This window comes from Argopecten irradians, chromosome 16, assembly GCF_041381155.1.
Source record: "Argopecten irradians isolate NY chromosome 16, Ai_NY, whole genome shotgun sequence".
Lineage (NCBI taxonomy): Eukaryota > Metazoa > Mollusca > Bivalvia > Pectinida > Pectinidae > Argopecten > Argopecten irradians.
This window is the reverse complement of record NC_091149.1, coordinates 12,779,279-12,801,957: the sequence shown is the minus strand read 5'-3', so window position 1 is coordinate 12,801,957 and position 22,679 is coordinate 12,779,279. Positions and strand designations below refer to the sequence as shown.

General features: G+C 33.2%; 2 protein-coding genes across 3 annotated transcripts in view; one reads left to right on the top strand and one right to left on the bottom strand.

Moving 5' to 3' along the window:
- Positions 1–107: 107 nt before the first annotated feature.
- LOC138311050 (endoplasmic reticulum resident protein 44-like) lies at positions 108–17,457 on the bottom strand. Its single transcript, XM_069252480.1, has 13 exons — positions 17,291–17,457; positions 13,356–13,428; positions 12,620–12,659; positions 12,171–12,240; positions 11,508–11,553; positions 10,111–10,295; positions 9,685–9,800; positions 9,074–9,131; positions 8,607–8,723; positions 8,162–8,273; positions 7,442–7,586; positions 6,387–6,489; positions 108–5,986 (listed from the first exon to the last, which is right to left on the bottom strand). The coding sequence occupies exons 1-13, from the start codon at positions 17,345–17,347 to the stop codon at positions 5,822–5,824; spliced, it is 1,287 nt and encodes a 428-aa protein (XP_069108581.1). The 5' UTR covers positions 17,348–17,457; the 3' UTR covers positions 108–5,821.
- Positions 17,458–17,646: 189 nt separating this feature from the next.
- The window catches only part of LOC138311103 (protein PTHB1-like), a 48,520-nt gene continuing 43,487 nt past the window's right edge, over positions 17,647–22,679 (top strand). Inside the window, exons 1-7 of one of the 2 annotated variants that reach the window (XM_069252541.1) lie at positions 17,647–17,747; positions 19,405–19,559; positions 20,156–20,315; positions 20,641–20,705; positions 21,237–21,350; positions 21,631–21,805; positions 22,247–22,325. In XM_069252541.1, the coding sequence (XP_069108642.1) occupies positions 19,448–19,559; positions 20,156–20,315; positions 20,641–20,705; positions 21,237–21,350; positions 21,631–21,805; positions 22,247–22,325 (705 nt within the window). In that variant the 5' untranslated portion in view covers positions 17,647–17,747; positions 19,405–19,447. Of the gene's footprint in view, positions 17,748–18,877; positions 19,560–20,155; positions 20,316–20,640; positions 20,706–21,236; positions 21,351–21,630; positions 21,806–22,246; positions 22,326–22,679 lie in introns of those variants that run through there. The other variant, XM_069252542.1, reaches the window with a different exon arrangement.

The following is a 22,679-nucleotide window of genomic DNA, read 5'->3' as shown; positions in this document are numbered from 1 at the left end:
CATGTAAGAATGATATTAAGTTGTCGCGAGAGCGAATAAGTTCCAAGTATACACCCACCCCATTTCATAGACTTGAAAACAAAGCATTAAAACCAGAAAACATTAACTTCTGTAAAAGTTCATTTATTCACTTTTAAAACATGTATTTCCATACACTAAAGCTTGCACAATTTTTCAGTATCCATTTACCAATATGTATAGTTACTTTCTTTCACACACACGTAAGCACACTTCACATTTGTACTAAAAACCTACTTCCACACCTTACATTTAGTGATAATAACCAGGATCCCCTAAATGTTTACATCAATCGTCAAAACAAAACAAACAAGCATTTAAATAAAAAAAAAATAAAAAATAAAAAAAATGTGACCAAAACATCAACTTCACGATTAGAACTGATGAGGTTTAGAATTCAAAACCAGACATTTTAACCACTTTATAAATAAGAGCAAATGAAAAGTCAAAATCACATAAATAGTTATAAATTGTACATCCACTGTCCTCCAAACGTTACGTTACACATTCAGTTTTACAATATGTAAAATTGTGTAGACCTTTTAAAACAGTCATCAGTATTAATTTATTTATCTTCTCTTAATCATTAATTTGTTTTTAGAGAGTTTTCTCAGAACAATTGCAAGCAATTTTTAACATCTGTAACAGAACTTGTAGAGGGCAGTCTATACGTACCTTTTCCAGTTAGGGTTCTTTCATCAGGTAACACAGTATTCAAAAGGTTTAATGTACAATCACTATGTTCTATTCTGTATTGGTAAATTACAGAGTTATTTGCCCTTGCAGGTAGGTATTGATTGTGATGACATGTATTTGAAAGCGAAACGTCAAACTTTTCGGAGAAAACACGTGAATTGCGTCAACAAAATAATTATGTTACAATGAATAACTACCCGCAAGGGAGCTAACTCTTTAATATGCAAAGACGGAATATATCCCCAAGAAAGAGAAAAAAAACACGGTCAAGTAAAGCTTTAACAGACCACCAGATACAGAAAGTACTGTATACCAATTTATTGTGGCAAGATGCAAGTTGTCGCATAATTCCATAGATATCACAAATTCGAATTCTTCGTGATTAATGGTAACACTAATATATATGTGCAATTTTCATAATTAGCGCTTGATTGATATATTCTCAAAGACGTTGAAAATAAATATGACGTAGAATATGGTATTCACGGACATTTAGTGGTTAGCAAGAAATGTGAAATGTATTTACAAGAAAAAAATTACAACAATATGTGAGTCAGCTTTGTAGCTCTGTACCTTCTGTATTTGTATAACAAAGTCATCCGATGATGTATGGGAAGGAATTAAAGCAACATCATTTTAACCATTCACGTTAAAGCTTTTTAAAACAATCAAAATACGTAAAGTATTTACAAAATTTGGCCATAAACTCCCCGATTTATACTTTTTTTTGCATGTACAGTTTGTTATTTCACATTAATTCTAATTCATAAGGAATAGCGGGGTTCATTGATTTTTCTATCATCGTTATCCACAGGTCTCTAGTTTGGTCCCTAGTTGTAATAACCGCCATTCTAAATATTCATAAAGTACAATGTCAATCCATCATTAAATTCAGATAGTCCTACGCTATATCCGTATAATATTATTTATCCATTGTAACTATATATATATATGTTGAATGATATTCCAGTAACAGACACGCAGGTGTAATTTTTCAGTACTAAATAAATACTTAATTCAATTTTTGGTTTTAACCTATATTTTCCTATCTTAATTGCATGTATAACAACTAGACCTAGAGCTTTGAATATATAAAGCCCATGTCACTTACACTCAATTTCAAGACAATTTAATTATACTGCATATAGTTTTTTTCCTCACACACTATTTATATCCAAAACTGAACAATCAATGCTGATGATCCATATCATAGGTTATCTAGTGGGCGAAGTCAGATGGTAGAAAAAAAATAGTGAAATATTACATAACGAAAATAATAGCAAAATCACGCTCAGAAGGTGCATTACATTTCACTCCCACAACTTACGTGTGACATTGTGCTTCACGCAATCTAATGTTATACCACTATATATACAACTGTATCTCCTTACAGCGTTCCCTCAGGTATCTACACCTGACCGACAATATGTCACTGTTTGTCTAAAGTTGGCAAAAAGTATGTCTGTCAATAGGAATAGTGTTTCAGATTTTTTCCTATGTCATTTCTGTTTATAATATAATACGGTGTTGGTGTTAGAGGGAACTCTGAAGTAACATCTTTAAGAAGAATGTACATCACTTTTTTGGGCTTTAAACAAAATAATGTATTCAACAGATTTTTTTCCAAAAGTTACAGTTAGCGTGAAAGTATGAACAGCTTGTGGGAAAGAAATACTATATTTATCTTCCTGTATAAAAAATATTATATGGCGATATCATTTAGAGAAAAGAAAAATATTTTATCTTCAAATTATTTTCCATTTTATGACACCATAATATGCATGTATTTATAAATACATATTAATGACCTTGTAATTTATATACAACTCTGTTCTGAAGTCGCATATCTGTTGATCTAGATGTGCATGCTCTAATGATTTTTAAATTATCAATACATGTATTTAGATCCTATACCACATTCAGACTCCCTACAAGTGATGCCATTTTGACTTGTACGTAATTACCATATACCTGTACAAAGAGATGTGGTACAAATGATTAGTACCTAACTAACACATCTGCACTTATGATCAAATCAAACCAGTATACTACAGTTAGGATTCTCTCAGAAAACTCCATATATATACATTCAAAATACAGTCCATTGGTCTTCATCAAAATCAAAACATCAAGGTTTTGTACACATATCGATGTTATCTTCTTCAGGAAAACCTATTCCAACAAAAGTTATCACAGAAGTTTGACATAAAGGATGATCTATATTTAATAAAGCTGTTACAGGATTTAGAAATTACAGAATTAAGACACATTCATGTGCGAGGGAAATGACTTTTCTAAAATTATGTCAAATGTAAGCAGGTAAGCACTGGGAAGACAAACAGACAGACAGAGAGGCAGGGGTGACAAATATACCATCAGTCTTTCTTGGTGTGATATGAAGGTACAAAGATTTTGTGACCTTTCAAGATAATGAAACATTATATCAAAAAAATTAGATGATCAAGAATGGTTCACCTCTCAGTATTGTTTTAAGTATTTTAAATACAGAAATTCGACCAACAGAGACTAATAAATGTTGTTGATAATAAGGAAGCTTTTCACCTTCACCATTTTCAAGAAATTGAAAAAGATGGAATATAGCAAAGATAATATAATGTATTTTATCTAGACACCTGTCATACAGGTAGTAATGATAATTTCCTGTTTATTGAAATTGTGATAAAAATTCTTTGTGAATTATATGTTTTTATGAAGATGAGTTAAATCCTATCATAACTTCTTTCACTTCATTTACTCATCATTCTAAAAATGTTGATGCTGCTATTTTAACACGAATGAGTATAATTCGACCAGGATACACAGGCACTCGGCAGTTTTAAGTTAATTGAGAAAAGTTCTAATCATTCATAATGATTTTTAACCCCTCTTGTCAAAAGAGTGAGTTACATTTAACAGTGGTTCAATTCATATCATAACGAACAAGTTCTAAAATACAACGTCTGAAATTTTAACATTTTAGACTAAAACACATCTACATTAATTTGTATTTGTTTTCAATGTTTTTTTTTTAATCAATGGTGTAGTTGTAACAATGTCATTAACAGATTTATATATATAATCAAAAAATGTCCATGGAAACCGGAAAAGCTTTGAGCTTCATATACATGTAGTAATATTTCTTCTAAAATCATGATTAATACTCACCGATTGTAATATTATATCACAAACACAAAATAACAATATTTGGAGTATATACAGAAAATGTTGTTATGTCCGATTCTAGTTTACTGATAGTTAACAATCCAGATCTGTTAAAATTTAAATTTCTAGCCAAACTCATTAATTCAAATTCACCGTCACTATAGTAAAGATTTGAATGATCTCAGTATTCCAGTTTAATAAATGAATAACAGGGACCTTCAGTTTTTTTTTTTTAAATTCTAGTTAACAGAGTTCAAGTGAATATACTGTTAATTAATTTCCTTCAGCAGATACATTACTTAACATCGCCACTTGCATTGCAAAATTAGGGAAGTAAATCAGATGTGAAAGAAAACTAGATTGCAGCTAATATAACCCAAGGATTTATAAGTGAGAAGGATTCGTGTCTGTCTCTTTACACTACTAAACACCACGCGAGACGCTTATGAACCGGGAATAAAAACCGTTTTTCTCAACAAATACTTGTCTTATCGAGTCAAACGAAACACCAATGTAAAGTAAATTAAATTTCACAACGTTTATAACTTGCTTTAAAGACGGAAGATTTAGAAGAAATGTCTTAAACTATCGTTAAAAAATACGACCGCTCATGAAATGGCAGCACGCTTCAGAAAGTAAGACGGTAACCCTCGCACCCCCATGCTACATCAAAGGCTGCGGCGGCGGATATCAAAGGAAATCAGTCGTCGCCCAACGTCACGGTCAGTGCACAAACACAAAAGCGCCTGCGCTGTCTTTGCCCAAAACTCAGTGTGACTTATCCTTCTCATATACGTCCTTGTATAACCCAATTCAACAAATATCATTAACAACCGAACATCTCACTAGTAATCACTAAAAATATTTGGTTTGTCATCTATACAACCAATATCAGTATTCAAGCAGCATTAACCCTGCAAATATCCCTCACGTTTTCAATACAGTCTGTTATTTTGCTAAAATAATGTTTCGCAATACATTCGTTACATTTTGCTAAAATGTTTCCATAGTGATGCTTTTTAACATTTAGCTTTTAACTGAACCATGATGCACTAAAATGATACCTACTTTCTATTAAACTTGGTTAACATTTGAGATCATTTAAAGAAATATTTAATTAATAATAAATATCTGTATATTTTCCAAAACCAATTTAATAGTAAAATATCAGTGATAAGAATTTATATATATATATATATATATATTTTATTTCAGTTTTTTTTAACTCTAAAGAAAACACTTTTCTCTATATTGATATAATCATCTAAATAAAATTTCTACATCAAGATCTACCTAGTAATCACAAACCAACGACCATATTCAACCCAAGAAGGGCCCAGGCCGCATAAACAATTGACACAACTCAGGGGGTGCTTAGAAGAAACAAATTTGGACTTGCCTTTTATGAAATTATTCTACAATGTAAGCCATAAATCAAGAAAAACGTCAGTTTTCATATTTTCAGTCTGCATTTAATTCAAAGTAGGTGAAATTGAAGCCTAAAAAAGGGAAGGGCGCTTATAGGGACCAGGGCGCTTATTGGGTCGAATATGGTACATACATAATATAGTTTTCATGTATCATGGCACAGTATGAAAAACAAATTATTAATGAAATTAGTTTAAATAAATTTTAGGACCTCTCTCAAAAAAATATAAAATTGTGAAATACAACAGGCCAAAAACAAACAAAAAAAGTAAATAAAATATCAGAATATTTTTTGATACCAATAAAGAAATTTTTAGATAATATTTGTAATTAGACAATTATTTTCAAGTATGCAGAGTATTTCCTTATTTCGTTTCTTTTATCAATAAATGTGATGCTGAAATTTTTAAAATTATATTTTAACATTTCACATTTTTTTTTAGACATAAATATATTTCCGTGTCTTCACAAATGGAATTTAATATTGATCTAATCTAACAGTTGTTTGTGTTATCCTTCATAACTCATCTTTGTGTAAAATTGTGTAGCGGTTCTCTGAAGGAGCCAATTTCTTGAATGTAGATTCCGGTGGGGATGTTGGAGACTTCACTTCTTCGTTATTGTTATCATTGGTGTCGTGTGGTATGTGGTCTGTTTTACCCTCTGATTCTTCGTCACTAACCTGGAAAAAACAAAACATATCAAATGTCACTAGCTGTAATTTTGTAGCTCCAAAGACTTTTAGACAGATAATAGTGTCGTCATTAGAGCAACTGATTCTTCCTATTACTGCTAATGGAGCAGCATTTGACAAGCCTGGTGCTCACCGGTCAAAATTTTCCACTCTAGGTGAAAGGTCCTTGTTCACTTTTAAAGACACATGTTTACTGACCAGTGAGATTAGTTACTGACCATTGAGACATATTACCGACCATTGAGATTTGTTACTGACCAGTGAGATTTGTTACTGACCATTGAGACATATTACTGACCAGTGAGTTTTGTAACTGACGAGCGAGATTTGTTACTGACCAGTGAGATTTGTTACCGACATTTGTTACTGACCAGTGAGATTGACTTACCTGTGACGGTGGGGTGGTGGTGGGATCAGGGCCATGGTGGAATTCACGATGTAATTTACCAGAATGAAGATCCTGTACAAATTGTTTTAGCACTCCAGGTTCACTGAAAATTAAAAATAAAACTGGTTTGGAGCAAGCATAACTTGGTGATGATTTTTGTTTTACAATATGAAGAAGCACATGTAGAGTGGACAGCTGTGTCCCCAGCCCTAACAGTTTTGATTGTGAATTTTCTGGAATTTCTATGATTGATTAGTTCATTTCTTGTGAACTGCCTTCAAATTTGCTACAAAATATTCCAGGGTGGATAAAACGGCAGTGATAGTAACCCCTTGAGTAATGAGGATAGGGTGGATATAATGACAGTGATAGTGACCCCTGGAGTATTGAGGATGGTTTACCAGTCACTATTTGTATATTACTGATTGTTTAAAGGTTATTTCCATCGGTTTCTTACTAAATTGTAAGATTACAAACCATGATCACAGAAGGGTGTGATCATCACTTACCTTGGCCCTGCAGGTAGGGCGTTAGAATTGTACCTGCTGCCCCTATTGCATGATCGAAAAAGGCGACTAAATTTAGGATCTTATCTTTTCTCTTCTTCCTAACTGACTTTGTCTTTCCTAATGCCTTCCTTGGCACCGCCTCACTTTTGGCCTTGAGTTGAGCGTTTGCCCCTGTGAGGAAGGCTCTGGGTTCTGTCCCCTGGCCGAGACACATCAAAGTCTATAAAAGTGGTAGTTTCTGCTCCTGCTTAGCGTTCAGCATACAGGGAGTGGGACGACTGGTTCGCCTGTTGTCAGTATAATGTGACCGGGTGGGGTGTGTTGCTTGGTGTCTTCGGCGGCATGCTTCAGTGATATAGCACTATAAAAAGGGCAACAGTTCCACTATACAAGAAGACACAACACGAACATACCGCAGTCTCCCAGTACACTCATCTCGCACAACATACACGCAACACACCACATACATGGGAGGCCGTCCTTACATGACCATAGCTGTTAATAGGACGTAAATAAATCAAACAAACAAACAAAATCATCACTTACCTCATGTCATTGGTATTTCTAGGGAAGATATACATATGTCTGAAGCTGTCTATAGCCAGAACAGGAAGGTCGCTAGCACTCTTTCCAAGGTGATGGAGGGGGTGTGAAAACTTCAGACCATCAGCAGTCAGGAAGTTCACACTCGCTGGAACCGAAATTGTCATTTGTCAAAGGGGTAAAGATTATACACAGAGGGTGTGAAAGACTGTTCACACCCACTTTATATGCCTGTTACCATGAGCCTGTGATGACTATGCAGTGAAAATGTTTTTCTTTTCTTTTTTTTGATTAATTTTATTTATCATTTTGAGTGTAAAATTCATCAAGGAGATTTTCTAAAATTTACTTTGTGCTCAATTTTAATTTTTGTTTGTTCTTAAAAATCATCATTCTTCTCAAAACTTCTTTTAATAACTGTCTATATCAGGGTACAGTGTAACATTGATCTAGTGAACAGTATAATATCACTTTATTTATTTTACATCGATTGAGAAACAAGTTATACAACTTTTGTAAATAACTTTCAATGGACCAGATGTAAGCGCGTGAGGGATCTTTGTGTGGGAGGAAACCGGAGAGCCAAGGAGAAAACCCACGTAATTTAGTGAACAGTATATGATAATCATCTACATTGCTAAACAGGAAATCAAATCCTCACCACCCGTCCATCCCACTTGCTGGACAAACTTTTTGTCAATATTTATTATTTACGAGACTTACTTCTTTCCCCGAGGAGTTCCTGATTTACAGCATTATTAAACTTTTCTACAATTGCTGTATCGTCGGGGTGATGGAAAAGGATCAGGAACGGTAAACCTTCCTCTGTTAATTCCTAAAATAAAATTTATCATAGTTAACTTCTAACCAAAATCAAAATCATTCTTCTAGCCTATCATATCTTCATAGACATTTCTTTTGTATATCATATCTCTTACCTGATATTTTAAAGGTCAAATATTTGCAAAAATAAGAGACTTACCCAGTATCTTATTAATTTACACATTTTAAACAAGACATTATTCAAGGCGATTTGAAATAATTGTATCCATAATAAGCTCACATACAACACTTGTGCTATTGAGTGCAACCTGTCTAAACCGGCCCTTGTCTAATTCGAATACCTATCTCTTCTGGCTAAATTCTTAAGTATTTGTTGAAAACTTACCTCAGCATTTTCAAATGTGATTTCCCTGACAAGTGGCATACATTTATTGGTGGCCCACTGCAGGAGCTCATCATAATTATTAAGCACACCCAAGTATTTCACATCTTGTCTTTTAGTCTGAAAAAATAGAAGTTTTTAAATAAAAAAAATTCTCTTAAGTTATTATTATTATAACAAGACTTAATGTATTTTAAATCCAAGCCTTTTAAGTAAAACTTTATCAATAACTATTTAGAATCACTAGTGATGCCAATAATTCAATATGCAGCAAGAAAACAATGATTTATCCTTTTTTTTTTAAATAAGATTATTTTTTTTATTAATAATAGTAAAATTAGTAAAACAAGAAAGCCAGATGTATCAAAATTATAAATTAATGATTTTTGGCAATGTTTGACAAAATTTTAAAAATCATTTCTCATTATGAAATTATTGAATATCTGAAATCTGCTATAATCAATAGTTACATTTGGTGCACGGTAGACAATATTATCTCCCCCTAGTCTCTCTGGCTCTGATACTGGGCTGAAATTCAAAAATATCAACAACTTATGGCAAATGCAATTTTAAAGACATCGGTTTTGTGATAACTGAGATTCAACCTATGGCAAAGTGGTTAATGAATGTAATTTTAAAGTTCGATTTTGACTTCCTCTAATTTGAAAGTTCAGATCGATAAATATGTATGTCTGACGAATATCATAGACAAGTGTAGAAGTTTATTTTTGACTCGACAATATTAACTTGAAAATTCTAGTCAATGTAAGTCTTCACCTGTAAGCAAATTATAAAGAACCCTTATCAACTATCATAAAAGTTTGATACAATACGTCATGATAACTTTTTGTAATGAATGCAATTTAATTCAATCCTGTCTGTCAGCAGTTAGATTACTATTGTATTCCGTATTTACATATTGCAGAGTTAGCTCCCTTGCGGGTAGGTAATTCATTGTGACATTGTTAATCTGTGAGTGAAACTTGCGTCGTTTTCTCTGAAAAATATGACGTTACACGTCACATACCTACCCGTAAGGGCAGATAACTCTGTAAATATGGATTAATTCCTCAGTACATACCCGATAGCAGCGTGGAAGTTACACTCGTTACGTAGGGTGGTAGCTACTTTCAGATATGTTTTGTAGGCTTCATTTTCTTGATGACCAAAATACCCAATAATATGCCTCTGTTTATCCTGAAACGAAATAAATTGATGAAATATTTTACTTGCGATCAAAGAGCCTGTCAGAATGACAGACAAGATGTATAAACAAACACTTTAGATTGATACCACCACTTGGTCATAAGGTTTTTGAGTGATTATCTAAACAATAAGTGAATATCCAGCAGCAGTAGCTCTGTAGAGCCGTTTCTATATTTAATATACAAGATATGCTGTCAAGAAACATTGAAAGTTACTTTTTAAGTCTTGCAAACACTCGGTTACTTTCTATGGAATGGATACCATTTGAATGACATGTAGTTGTATGTTACACTATACTTACATCCATTTCGTCCAGGGATTGTAGTGTAGTGTGTTGCTGTATAGGGTCCTTCAGTTGCTCTTTGATGTAGTTAGCTAGGGCGTCCGCCGTTCTCTGTCCTCGATACTCCTTCTTCATAACCTGGCCATTCCGGTACAACTTCAGAGTAGGGTATTTAGATATATGGTTTTCTGCTGCTATTGCACCTGTTAATACAGAAAAAATTTGCACCTGTTAATACAGACAAAATTATTACCAGTCTCAAACCATGTTAAAAGTTAAGGCACTACATATAAAAACTTAATGTGGAATGAGAAATAGATTTAGAATTTAGACAAAACAATGAAATGTCATAATGATTCTGACAAGTTTCACAGAAAAATAATAATTTGTCTCAAACGATTAAAGCTATATGCTTGTTTACTGTAACAGATTAATGTACAAGTACAGAAACAAGAGCTGTTGGAGAACAGCAAAGCGCGCCTATTCAGAAGAAGTTGATGTTCAAGTATGTACTATTTAAACATGGAAATATGACAAATTAACAGACTCAAAAAACCCCTAAAGGGCCCCAAATTGGTTGTATTATCACGTTCAGCATCCATACACATTAGGAAAATAAAATCATAAACATTTATGATGACTTATGCTTAAACAATTGACAAAATAGAAACTTGCTCAAAAACTTTAACATGGAAATATGACAAATTAACAGACTCAAAAACCCCCTAAAGGGCCCCAAATTGGTTGTATTATCACGTTCAGCATCCATACACATTAAGAAAATAAAATCATAAACATTTATGATAACTTAAGCTTAAACAATTGACGAAACAAAAACTTTAACGTGAAATGGGACGCCAACGCTGACAACATTAGCTCCCCCTATTCTTCGAATAGGCGAGCTAAAAATTAAAATAACGCTGATTTTTTTTCGTCCACAACCTACATTTTGGTTCACTAATACATCCCCCTTTGTTACAATTTCTTAAACACCCTGGGCACTAATTAGAGGAGCCCTTATTAATGAACCAAAATGTAAGCTGTGGGCGTAAAAAGTCAGCCATATTTTAAATCTTTCTGTACTCATGGTACATTAATCTGTTACAGTTTACATGCATATGTCTTTTATCATTTAAGACACATTATCATTTCGTGATTCACATGTAAAAGATTCATGTAATATGGGATATTATGCTGATGTTAGAAGCATCACATGTTGTATAACCTTATTAAATCCATGGGATGGGGGCGTTTTTAAAACTTCATTTTTTCCAGAAAAGAGGAGGGGCGTTTATAATTATTGGGGGGAGGGGCGCTAATTACAGCAAATACAGTATGTACATTTAGCATTGTACTGATCGTCTTAGACATTAAATGATGGGGACATCAATATGACTATTCTAAAATGAACTTACTTTCTCTATCAGCATCTACCTTTCCAAAAACAACTTTTCCTGATTGCTAAAAGGAAAATGAATTCAAATTAGTAAAAGTAATCATGGCTTTTACTGAAAGTTTTGTTGTCATAGTACGACATGTCAAAATTGATCTTATTTATAGATAAGTACTTATCAAATGATAGCTGTTTCATAATACTGAAGGAGGCATAATTCAAATTCACGAAAAACACTTCAAACTGATCTTTCAATATATACAAAAAAATATTCATATATCATGGATGCAAAAAATCCTTATACTGGATTAATTTTGCTTCATTATTGGTCAAAATTAAAAAGGAAAATGACAGATTTTTTTTCTTACTATGTGACAGCTACTATATATTATCTTTCCAAGCTATATTCATTTACTTTCTAGAATATTTCCTTCTCTAACTTATTCTTTATTTGCATGTTAAAGAGTTATCTGCCCTTGCATGTAGGTATTGATGTGTGTTTATCAGATATCATGTGTTTGCAAGTGAAATGTCATACTGTACTTTTCAGAGAAAACGACATGAATTGCGCCCACAAAATAATGATGTCACAATGGATACCCAGCAGGAAGGGAGCTAACACTGTAATATGCAAAGACGGAATATACACACACCTATTTCAAAGTCATTTCATATTCATACTTACCGGAAATTCTTCACTAACTTTATTTGATGCTTCTAAAAAAATAGGTGTTAAAATTTGGCTGAATCTGCACCTGTAATGATAATGTAAACACAAATCAGAGAAAAGTCCTCTATTCAGTGCTGGCAAGTCCATTGACTTATAATTACGATATAACAAGATTAGTATTCAATTGACTATGGTAGCCAGGGCCAATTCCGATTCAAATTAACATATGTCTACACATGCAGACAGACAAACTGACGGACAACCCGATTCCAGTATACCCCCCCCCCTTAACTTTGTTTGGGGGGTATAAAAACATATTCTGTTCAAAGTGGACTCCCATAGATCCTGCATTGCAAATCTGTATTATATAGATTATATAATTCTTTGCCTTTGCTTATTATAGCTAGCAATCCTCTATGCAATTAAGTTGAAAATTGTATTTGTAAAAACTTAATCATACTTACCAGTCAGCATAAAAATTAACAAAAACAACTTCATTTGTTACTGAAAAAATAATAATGAAATTTGATTAGTTACACAATGCAAGATTTTAGAACACCAAAATAAAAAAAAAAAGTAGAAAAAGTTTGCCTTTTATCTAGCAGATATATAAGATATTTTCTAAAGAATGTTCTAGATAAGACTGCGTAAGACTAGAACTATGGCCTTATAGGCAGCTCCATAGAATATAACAGTAATCCCACAGATATTACATGTAGACAGATGTTCCCGGACGTCAGGATTTCCGGTAATCTTTATTAAATCTTTATTACTTTGCTTGTTATTGTTATTGATAAATTTTGATTTCTATTTCTATGAAAATATACACCTTATTCACAATATTTCTTTCATATGAGAGTATGAAGGAAGCGGACACTCTACCTGAGGGAAGAGTAATACTATCCTTCATATCATCATATGACAGAGTATTTTTTTCTTATACCTTGATGTTTTTAATATAATTTTACAATTTTCTCCTGCCATTTTTAAAGAAGTCCGAAGAAAAATGTGACTGCAAGTTAAAAACAGGGGTATCATAAAGTAAATTTAAATAAAAACTTGCAAAAAATGCTTGCAACTAACTTGTACTAAAACTCTATATATAGCTATTCACCTTACACTATATATACATACATGTATATATAGCTATTGTGTATATATATGGCCTACAAGTTTTACACCTGTACACCAAATACTTACATAGTATATTCTGCATGTTACTACTAACAAGCTGTACAACATCTCCACGGGCTGTGCTAAAGATAAAACTTGTCTGAAACAGCAGAAACAAATCAATAAATTATCAATCCAGTGCAATAATGTCACTATATATATCTACATGTATATTATTACCTGTTTGGTATATATATACTGTAGAGCCTGCCTCCACATGGTCAATATATCCCCAGGATAGCTTGCCATAACATAGCTATCTGGTACATGGTAATATAAGCGACATATGGCTTTGACATCTATATACATGGCTATTTTATATTTCATGCTTGTGCAGTTTCCTGTATATCATATGTCCAGTGTACAGCCAAGTTGTGATCATGCATGTCTATCTGAACAAGACATAGTGAAACCTAAGTGACAAAATTTTCTCTTCTTTTAAAAACATAATATAATGACATTATCCACTTTGTTGCATGTACAAATGTACCTGTACTGATAATTTTTTTTTATATTATATTGAGATTAAAATGAATCATATATCAATTATATCTATATTCTTGCATTTTTGTAAGTGTACTTATATGGCATTTCCCCCTTTATAATTTTCCAAACATTTCAATAATTTCAGTTTTTTATGAAATACTAAGATATGATTGATCATCTCAGATCCTTTTTAACAAAGGTTTTTCATATTGTTATTATAAATAATTTTAATTATCAAATGAGTTTCTGAAACTCAGTATTACATGAAATAAAACCAGATTTTCAGATGCTGTTATGCTTAGCTATATGGCTGCATGTCATACATATTGAATGTACATTGCTTTTCTGATATTCCTTTGAGGATTTTTTTCTCTTAGTCATTCCACAACATTAAACACTTTATAACCAAAAAACTTCCATTAATACGAAGGAAATACATGAAGGATATTGATTTTTGCTGGAAGTATGTGGTGCTAACAAAAATAATTTGTCTAGAAAATACTGTTGTGTTGTGTCATATCCTTGATCCTTGTGTCAATGATGCATACAGACCTGCTTACGTTGAATAATGTTAAGTGTAATACTTTGAAGTGGGTCTCGCATGTCACCCCAGGGAACATTACCAGTAATAATATTTTGAAAAGTTAGAAGTTATACATTCTATGTTATTTTGAGAAGACAGAAAAGGGGTAAAAAATAGAATATATTGAGGAGACTAATTTTAATAGCCAATGATTAAATGATAAGTACTGGTACTAAGAATATTGATCAGCATCTCTCCATTTGAAAACAGAGCGTATGTGATGGTAACCCCCTGATAATGAGGATGATCATGATCATAAAATGATATATTAATATATGTTAAAGATGCTCCACCGCTGACAAATGACATTTTTTCACTATCAAAAACACGAGCAGACGATTTAGTATTTTTCTTCAGTTACAAAAGTTACTTACTTTATACACCATTACCACCATTGAAAAGTTTGAGCTTCTAGTTTCACTTCAAATTAAAGTTACAAAAAATAATTAATTGCATCCCGAAAAAAATCCATGGCACTATATCCTATACGGAATTAGATATTGATTGCGCATGCACCAAAGGCAAAATAGATTATTTTATAATATTTTTTGTGTTAATTAGACATATATGTACACGATTAAACACCAATTATTGTTCAAGTGATTAATATCATTTATGCTCTGTCGGCGGTGGAGCATCTTTAACATATATATATCAATTTATGATTTGATTACAATGATCAGTTATCTTAAACGTAAGGAAAACATGGAGAATATCATAACCCCAAACATTTTCCCAAGAGATATCACAGAGGGACCTTCGTGCCACAAAAAAATTAACTATGTTGCACCATGGAAAGAGTGAACTTTTCTCTGCTTTTCAAACTTTGTCAAAACCCAAGATGGCTGCTGTTGGCCATCTTGTTGACTGATTGGTCCAAAGTGTTATAATTATATACACAACTAGCGTCCTATAGGAAATGTGTAAAAGATCCATTCAGTACGTACTTTCTGAGAAATGGCAGCAACAATTAAACTTCAACTATCAAAATCCAAGATGGCAGTCTGACGGACATCTTGTTGACTGATCGATCCGAAAACACAAAATGTTTAAGTAAGGACCAAGGGGTCCTACATATATAAAATTTGTGATAGATCCCTTCTGTAACTTCTGAGAAATAGCGGTACCAAACTTCAACTATCAAAATTAAAGATGGCCGAGCAATCCGTCCAAAACACAAAAGCAAGACTATGGCTCTATAGCTAGGAGTACCTGCAAATGAACTTTTAGACATATCCCTTCAGCGATTTCTGAGAATTAGCGGTAACTAACTTCAATTATCAAAATGCTAGAAGAAGTTCAATATGTGAAAAGCAGACAGCGTTGGCCGACGACAACGGACGAAACATGATGACATTATATATATATATAAATTAGGTCATCCTGACCCTTTGACTCAGTGGACTTAAAAAGTAGTGTCGGAATGATTTACGTAATATACCTCCTACTTTATTTACACTAGGTTAAAGTCATTTGCTTAAATTTACTAGCCCAATTAGGCTGCTAATTAGGGCCACTGGGGTGTTGGTCAGGGGGGTCAGGGAGTGGTTACTCTTGTGCTAAAATTAACCTAGCATGTACACAAATATGGCGGCAAAAAAAAAATGAAGGGGTTTACGGAATACAGGAATTTAGACTCTCCTCCCGGGAGACAATAAAAGGCTTTAAAATACGGGAGGTTTTGTCTCACACCGGGAGGTATTGCATGTATGATGTCTCGGAATTTCAACAATACAGAATATGTTTATGTAAAATTTTGGTATTATGCCTAGTGGTAGAAAATGTTGAAATATTGAAAAATCATATGGGAATAAAAGTTTTAACCCGCAGTTTAAATAGAATTAAAACAAAATGGACTTGGAATCACAGTTGTCATCTGCATGAGAATAATTTGAAATGTCAAATCTACGTTTATATATGACAATGCAAAATACTGCCTTTTCAATCTCTAATGACCATCCGCCATTGAATTAGCGATGTACACAACATGGATATAATGTATGAGACAAATATTTACACTTTTAGCCTATCATAGCTTTTGTATGTATTGACATATTAAAACAGTTAAAGTATGAGGTTGAGTGATATAGCAAGTTTCTGGTTTCTCTCGAACATGCATGCCTATGCTCAAGACTTGTCTATTTCCTGAGGTGGAGCCAAAGGAAACAGACAAGTCTCAGGAAACCAGAAACTTGCTATATCCCTCAACCTCATACTTTAAATGTGTAATAAATCGTAAGTCAAACTAAAGTTTCCTAACAAAGTCTTAAATAGCAGTTTTTCTTCATTTTTGATCAGAATTGTTTGTATACTCACATCACCCACGTTTTCGACCCTATTCACTTAATTTGAACATTGAATTGTGGGAAATCACATAAGTTCAATACTTTTATTTTTTCGCACTGACCAGCATGCATGCAATTCTATCCAGACAGGTGCAAAAGACAGAAAGATGGAATTCCTTTTTTAATTATTTCAGTTGACACAATATTGTGTGTAGATCAAAATGATAATGTCTTTCAAAAATTAATACGTCAATTCATCTCATTGCTGTGGGACAATGATGAGATAGACATGATAAAGTTGGAAATTGCATGTACAGTGTAACTGCAGTAAGCTAAAGTTATTAATCTGCACAACTCCTGCAAGACCGGTAAAAGCTGTTACAAAAAATCCAAAATTTCATTAAAGTATGGGAAGAGTGATTTTAGCTAGAAGACGTGACAATCTTTAGGAATGTCCAGCATTCCGAAAGCGACAGTCACCAATCCATGACTAAGTTAACGATCGTGATGGACCGGGCGAAACAGGTGCCCTGTTTTCATCGATTTTATCGAACTGACACTTGCCGACACATAAACATGAGAAAAAACAGATGTAACAAATAACTTACCAAAAATGTGTAAACAACAAAATGAACAATAGACATTGCCTTTTTTCGCAGATCCATTTTTGCAATAAAACGGGACTTATTTACGCCAGACTATGTTGTTGTTCACCCGACAGTGTCAACACGTAAACTTTCCGTCTGGCACCTAACCGGATGTTAAATATGGCCGCCGTGTGAGTGCGTGTAATCTCATTTAGTAGGGAAAGTAAGTTGTATCCACAATGCACGTGATATATAAACTATATAAATCTTATCAACTAAGAAGAAATATTTCGAACAAAAACATTGACAATACTGTCGAGTTCGAAAAAATAATAACTTATATTTCTACTCACTTCCGGTAATCCGACGCTTGCGCAGTCGTGAAAAATAGCTTTAGAGCTTTTAGTTCATTTCCAGTCTCCGGAATTATCTGTGTTGATTCCCTGAAAGATGTGATGCAAATTCTGATATAAGGAGTGTAAGAATATCATTAATTAATCACCGAGTCATTAAGTCTTCAACTTGTCAATTGATGCAGTTTCTATTTCCATTATTGTTACACCGAAATCGTGACAGTTCAACATCATGGCTGTCAATTCCTTGGATATCATGTAAACAACTTCATTTCTCGACAAATTTTACGTGATTTGGTAAAAAGTCCCTTGCCTTGGAGAGTTTTTTATCTATTGGAAGGCATTTTTATACGTATCATTCGATAATAAGCCACAATTTTAAACTAAACAACTCACTAACAGGTCACACACACAAGTGTTATAATACCCCCCCCCCCCCCCCGGTTTGTGAATGTTTAATGGACAGAGCGCTATTTTGTAAAAGTCATGATATCTGTAACATTCCACAAACCCCCATAAAACATATGCAATTTCACATTGTTGCAAAAACGAATCATTTGTATTTTCCCTGTTCTTCTATACTCTGCTGAACTAGATATCTGTATTATCAGTATAGCATTTTTGCTACTTGCACAAATCTAACTTACATATTTATAATTTGTTTAATGTCTTTTCACTTTTATGATGCATTCTGTCATTGTGTGCAATTTTAAACTAAGCTATAGATTGATCAGACTGAAAAAAACATAGGGCTGAAACGATTAGTAATTTTTGTATTCGATTATTCGGTCACATGTAATCGATTACTAATCGATTAATCGTTTGAATTGAAGGCAACTATATTGTTTCACTACTGACTACTGAAAACGTCCGCCATGTTTTGTTATCTAAGCCTACCAACAAATAAGAATAAATTTATTGACAAAACAAACGTATTTTATCCCAAACAAGCTCTGAATTCCGTTCCTGTATTGTCTTCCGTAACATCGTTTAAATCAAGTCTGCTAACCCGCTGTTTTGACGTGACCTTCACACGTACGACTAATCAACCAAATCTGGATCGCCACGGAGCGACATGACCAAATTTTCGTCAATGAACTTTTTTATTTCCGTGATCAAAAAAATAAAATAAATCAACAACTCTTATATTCAATTAGAATATGAACAAAAACATTCTTTTTATATGATAAACACATGCAATAGTAAAATTTAAATGTTCCAGATTACTGCTCCTTCTGCTCCCGAATGTCCCGGCGGCGATTAGGCCTCCGCGACGTAACAACATGGAGTCGATCGCTAGTGAAAATTGGCGAACAGCGTGTTGCAAGCTTTCTCATGACATCCACTTTTTCATTGATTAATGACTTTAACTTCCACAGAGACGTAATTTAACAAGTATTTCTCACATCATATATGCTTTGTTGAGTTCAAAACATGTACATAAAGAGATGAAACTCCAGTCGGAATGGCTTACTCAGAAATCCATGATCTGTCAACGTGTTTAGTCAGCTTACAATGCACTGGCTATGCATGTTACGATTAACGATTAATAAAATCTTTAATCGATTATCAGCAGTTAGCTTCATTAATCTAATTGCCTCCGATTATTCGACTAATCGTTTCAGCCCTAAAAAAACATCATGAATTTTGAAGGCGCAAACATCTATTTTTAGTTTCAGGTTTGTAAGATTTAAGGGAATTATTACAACCATTTAGATAGCAAGTCAATCAAAGATAATTTAAATAAGGTAGGAATTGAAACAAGACTTTTTACTTTTTCAGGTGAGATTCAAACGACTGCAGTGAAGCGAATTGCACACCCAGAATGTCGCTGTTTAAGGCACGGGACTGGTGGTCTACCTCTGTCGGCGAAGCTGAAGAATTTGGACCCGGCTGTATTTGTGTAGCAAATATTGATAATGGTTCTGATGGATTGGGTGAGTTGTTACAAAAGATTTAAGAACCATATGGTATCTGATCAAAATTAGTGTTGCACAAGATATTCCTTAAATGGATCCCTGGTTAAATCCCTCCCCAACCACGCCAGAAAAGAAAATTAAAAAAAAAATTAAAAAAAATGAAGAGAAAAAACCCAGGATATTATATATAGGATCTAAGGCATGAATGAAAACCCTGAAACTGCTTTTGCTTTTAATAGGTATTTAATATTGAATTAGGAAATCTGTGTCTCATTTTGTATATCAGATCCAATGATATAATAGATACTTAGCCTGCTCTTTCACTTACAACATCATAGAATTTTGTTTAATATCATGTTTAAGTAATTAGTTACTGGTATGGTTTTAACAATTTGTCAAATTACTTTTGAGACTGAAAACATTTGCAATTAGGGACCTATCTAAAAGTGATCATGATCAGTGCAAATTAAGTAATCAAAATTTCCGTTTTTGTTTTTCTTTAAAAGTATTCTACAATTTATTTTCTAGCTAATGCAGGCCATTTACTTTACAATTTTAGTGTATCTGTAAAAAGAAATTTTGATATCAATTTTTTCCCCATGGTTTTGTTTTAGACAAAATTGTAACTGGTAGTTATCAGGGAATCCTGCGTGTGTACCACCCGCGGCCCACTAAACAAGAAGATGGATGGTCAGGATATCGAGCTGAGGACGTACTCCTGGAGTCTTCCTTACCCAACCCTATTCTTCAAGTGGAGGCTGGAGTATTTGCCTCGTAAGTTTGTATTGTTCTAGCTGTTTGACTGTTCAAGCAGTGTCTCAGTTATTGGTCAATGAAAGACTTGGTCCAAAATGTATGAATTATTCTGTCATTCTGTTGTCTTTTTATATATCGTATTTGTTGTAATTAGTGCCGGGGATTGTAACAAAATATTCTCTAACTGAATACTAGATTCATGTATAATAATCAGAGTAATATGTCATTGTCAAGCTTTAATTAATCTTGTCTGAAAAAATCTTCGATATATTATAATAAACATTTTAAGGTCTGCTCTGAAATGTGTATACAGAAGATGTTCCTATGTTTGGTTTTGTTACAGTGGCTCCGATCTACTCCACTTGGCTGTTCTACACTCTAGGAAGTTAGCTGTGTACAGCGTGTCAGGTGAGGGTGCCAACTATTTATATATTCAACATGATTTTAACCCTTCTCTTCCCTGTTGTCGACTACAGCCGCCAGGATTATACATTTCCTCTTCGCTGTAGTTGACTATAGTCGACACTTGATATTAATGTTTTTTCTTAACAAAAAAAATCTCCATAAATACATATATGAATGGAATATTAAGTTACAGCCTTTTTATAAGGTAAAAAAATAATAAAAAATATCTTTCATTTAAACCCCAAATTGTACATAAATGAAGATAATAAAAGAGAAGAGAATCTTTTATTTGTTATATGGCAAGGATTTTTTTTAATTACGCATAAATGTATTTATAATGTAGATAAATAAATCTGTCTGATTTATTCTCTTTTCGCATATTACAGAGTTATCTGGTGATGAGTTTGTTTATATGTTTATACTTATAATAATGAAGTTGTTTTCTATGTTACAAACACTACTATGACATAACATTCATTACCTACCAGCAATATTGATATACAGAGTGATAATATAAGTTTGTCTCGTCTATAGTGATGCCAGGATCAGTGGACCATGGACGTCAGTATCAGCTTAAGAAGACATACGAACATAACCTACAGAGAGCGGCCTTTAACTTCTGTTACGGTCCATTTGGTTCAGTCAGAGGTAAGGCTTGACTTCTGTTACAGTCTATTTAGTTCAGTAAAGGGTAAAGGTCAACTAAAAAAAAAAGAGTGGTACTGGTAGGGTGGTGTTTATAGAGATTTGGCACTTATTGGGTCAAATGCAGTACTTTAAGATGATGTCTAAAGGCATTTAAAAAAAATGACAGCTCACATTAATACCTATGTTCAAATTTTTTTATAACTGTAATGGTTTTGATTAAAGAAAATATTGCATTTTGTAAATTATATTTTTATAATCATTTTGTTTTTAAAATTTTCAGGAAAGGATTTTATATGTGTGCAATCTATGGATGGAACTGTATCCATTTTTGAACAAGAAAGTTTCTCGTTTAGCCGTTTTCTACCTGGAGCTCTTTTACCTGGCCCTATTAAATACATTCCTAAATTGGACAGTTTCGTCACCGCTTCTTCGTCGTGGCAGTTAGAGTGCTATAAGTAAGTGTATTCGTCTCTGCATTTAACAGAGTTCGCTCCCTCACGAGTATGTATCAATTGTTATGTCATTATTTTGTGAGCACAATTCACGACAATTTCTCTGAAACATATGACATTATGCTTGCAAATACATGACATCACAATTAATTCCTACCCGCAAGGGCAGATAACTCTGTAATATGCAAATACGGAATAGTGGATGTGACATAAAAATCTCTCTGAAATACACACAAAAAAAATACACACAAAATTTGCTTCAGTCTCCCACTGATTTGGGAAATAATAACAAGAAATACCATTGGGAATCGGGTTGAATTTCGACCCCAAATATAAAGGCTGGAAAAACACTGCCTTCCTAACACTTTTCTTTGTAATATTATATAGTAAGACACTATATAGCCTATTTATAGCTATATATTTATTGACACTTTCTATGTACAGGTATCAGGTATTAGCAGTTGCCACAGATTCCAAGACAAAAGAAGAATCACAAAGTATGAAGTCCGGTAAAAGAGTAAATGTAAGTAACTCTGAGAGTGATCTCTGGTTGAAGTCACTCCGTGATAACACTTATATATGTAATACCACCTGCACATGACAAAGTATTTATAGTTATGTAATGTTAAAAGGTTAAGTCAGAACGTTATTTTTGATATTAAACTGACTGTAAGAATTTAAATACAATACATTAATTTTGAGCTAGAATAAAATGCAGACTTGGTAAAATCTAACACAGATATTTGATATAGAACACATTCAAGTTTCCCTGCAGCTGATTCAGTTATACATCTATACCTATAACTCCAAGATTGCTGGTACATCATAAAATAATCATTTAACTGCAAAAGTAAAGTAGAAGGAGAGAAACCCAATC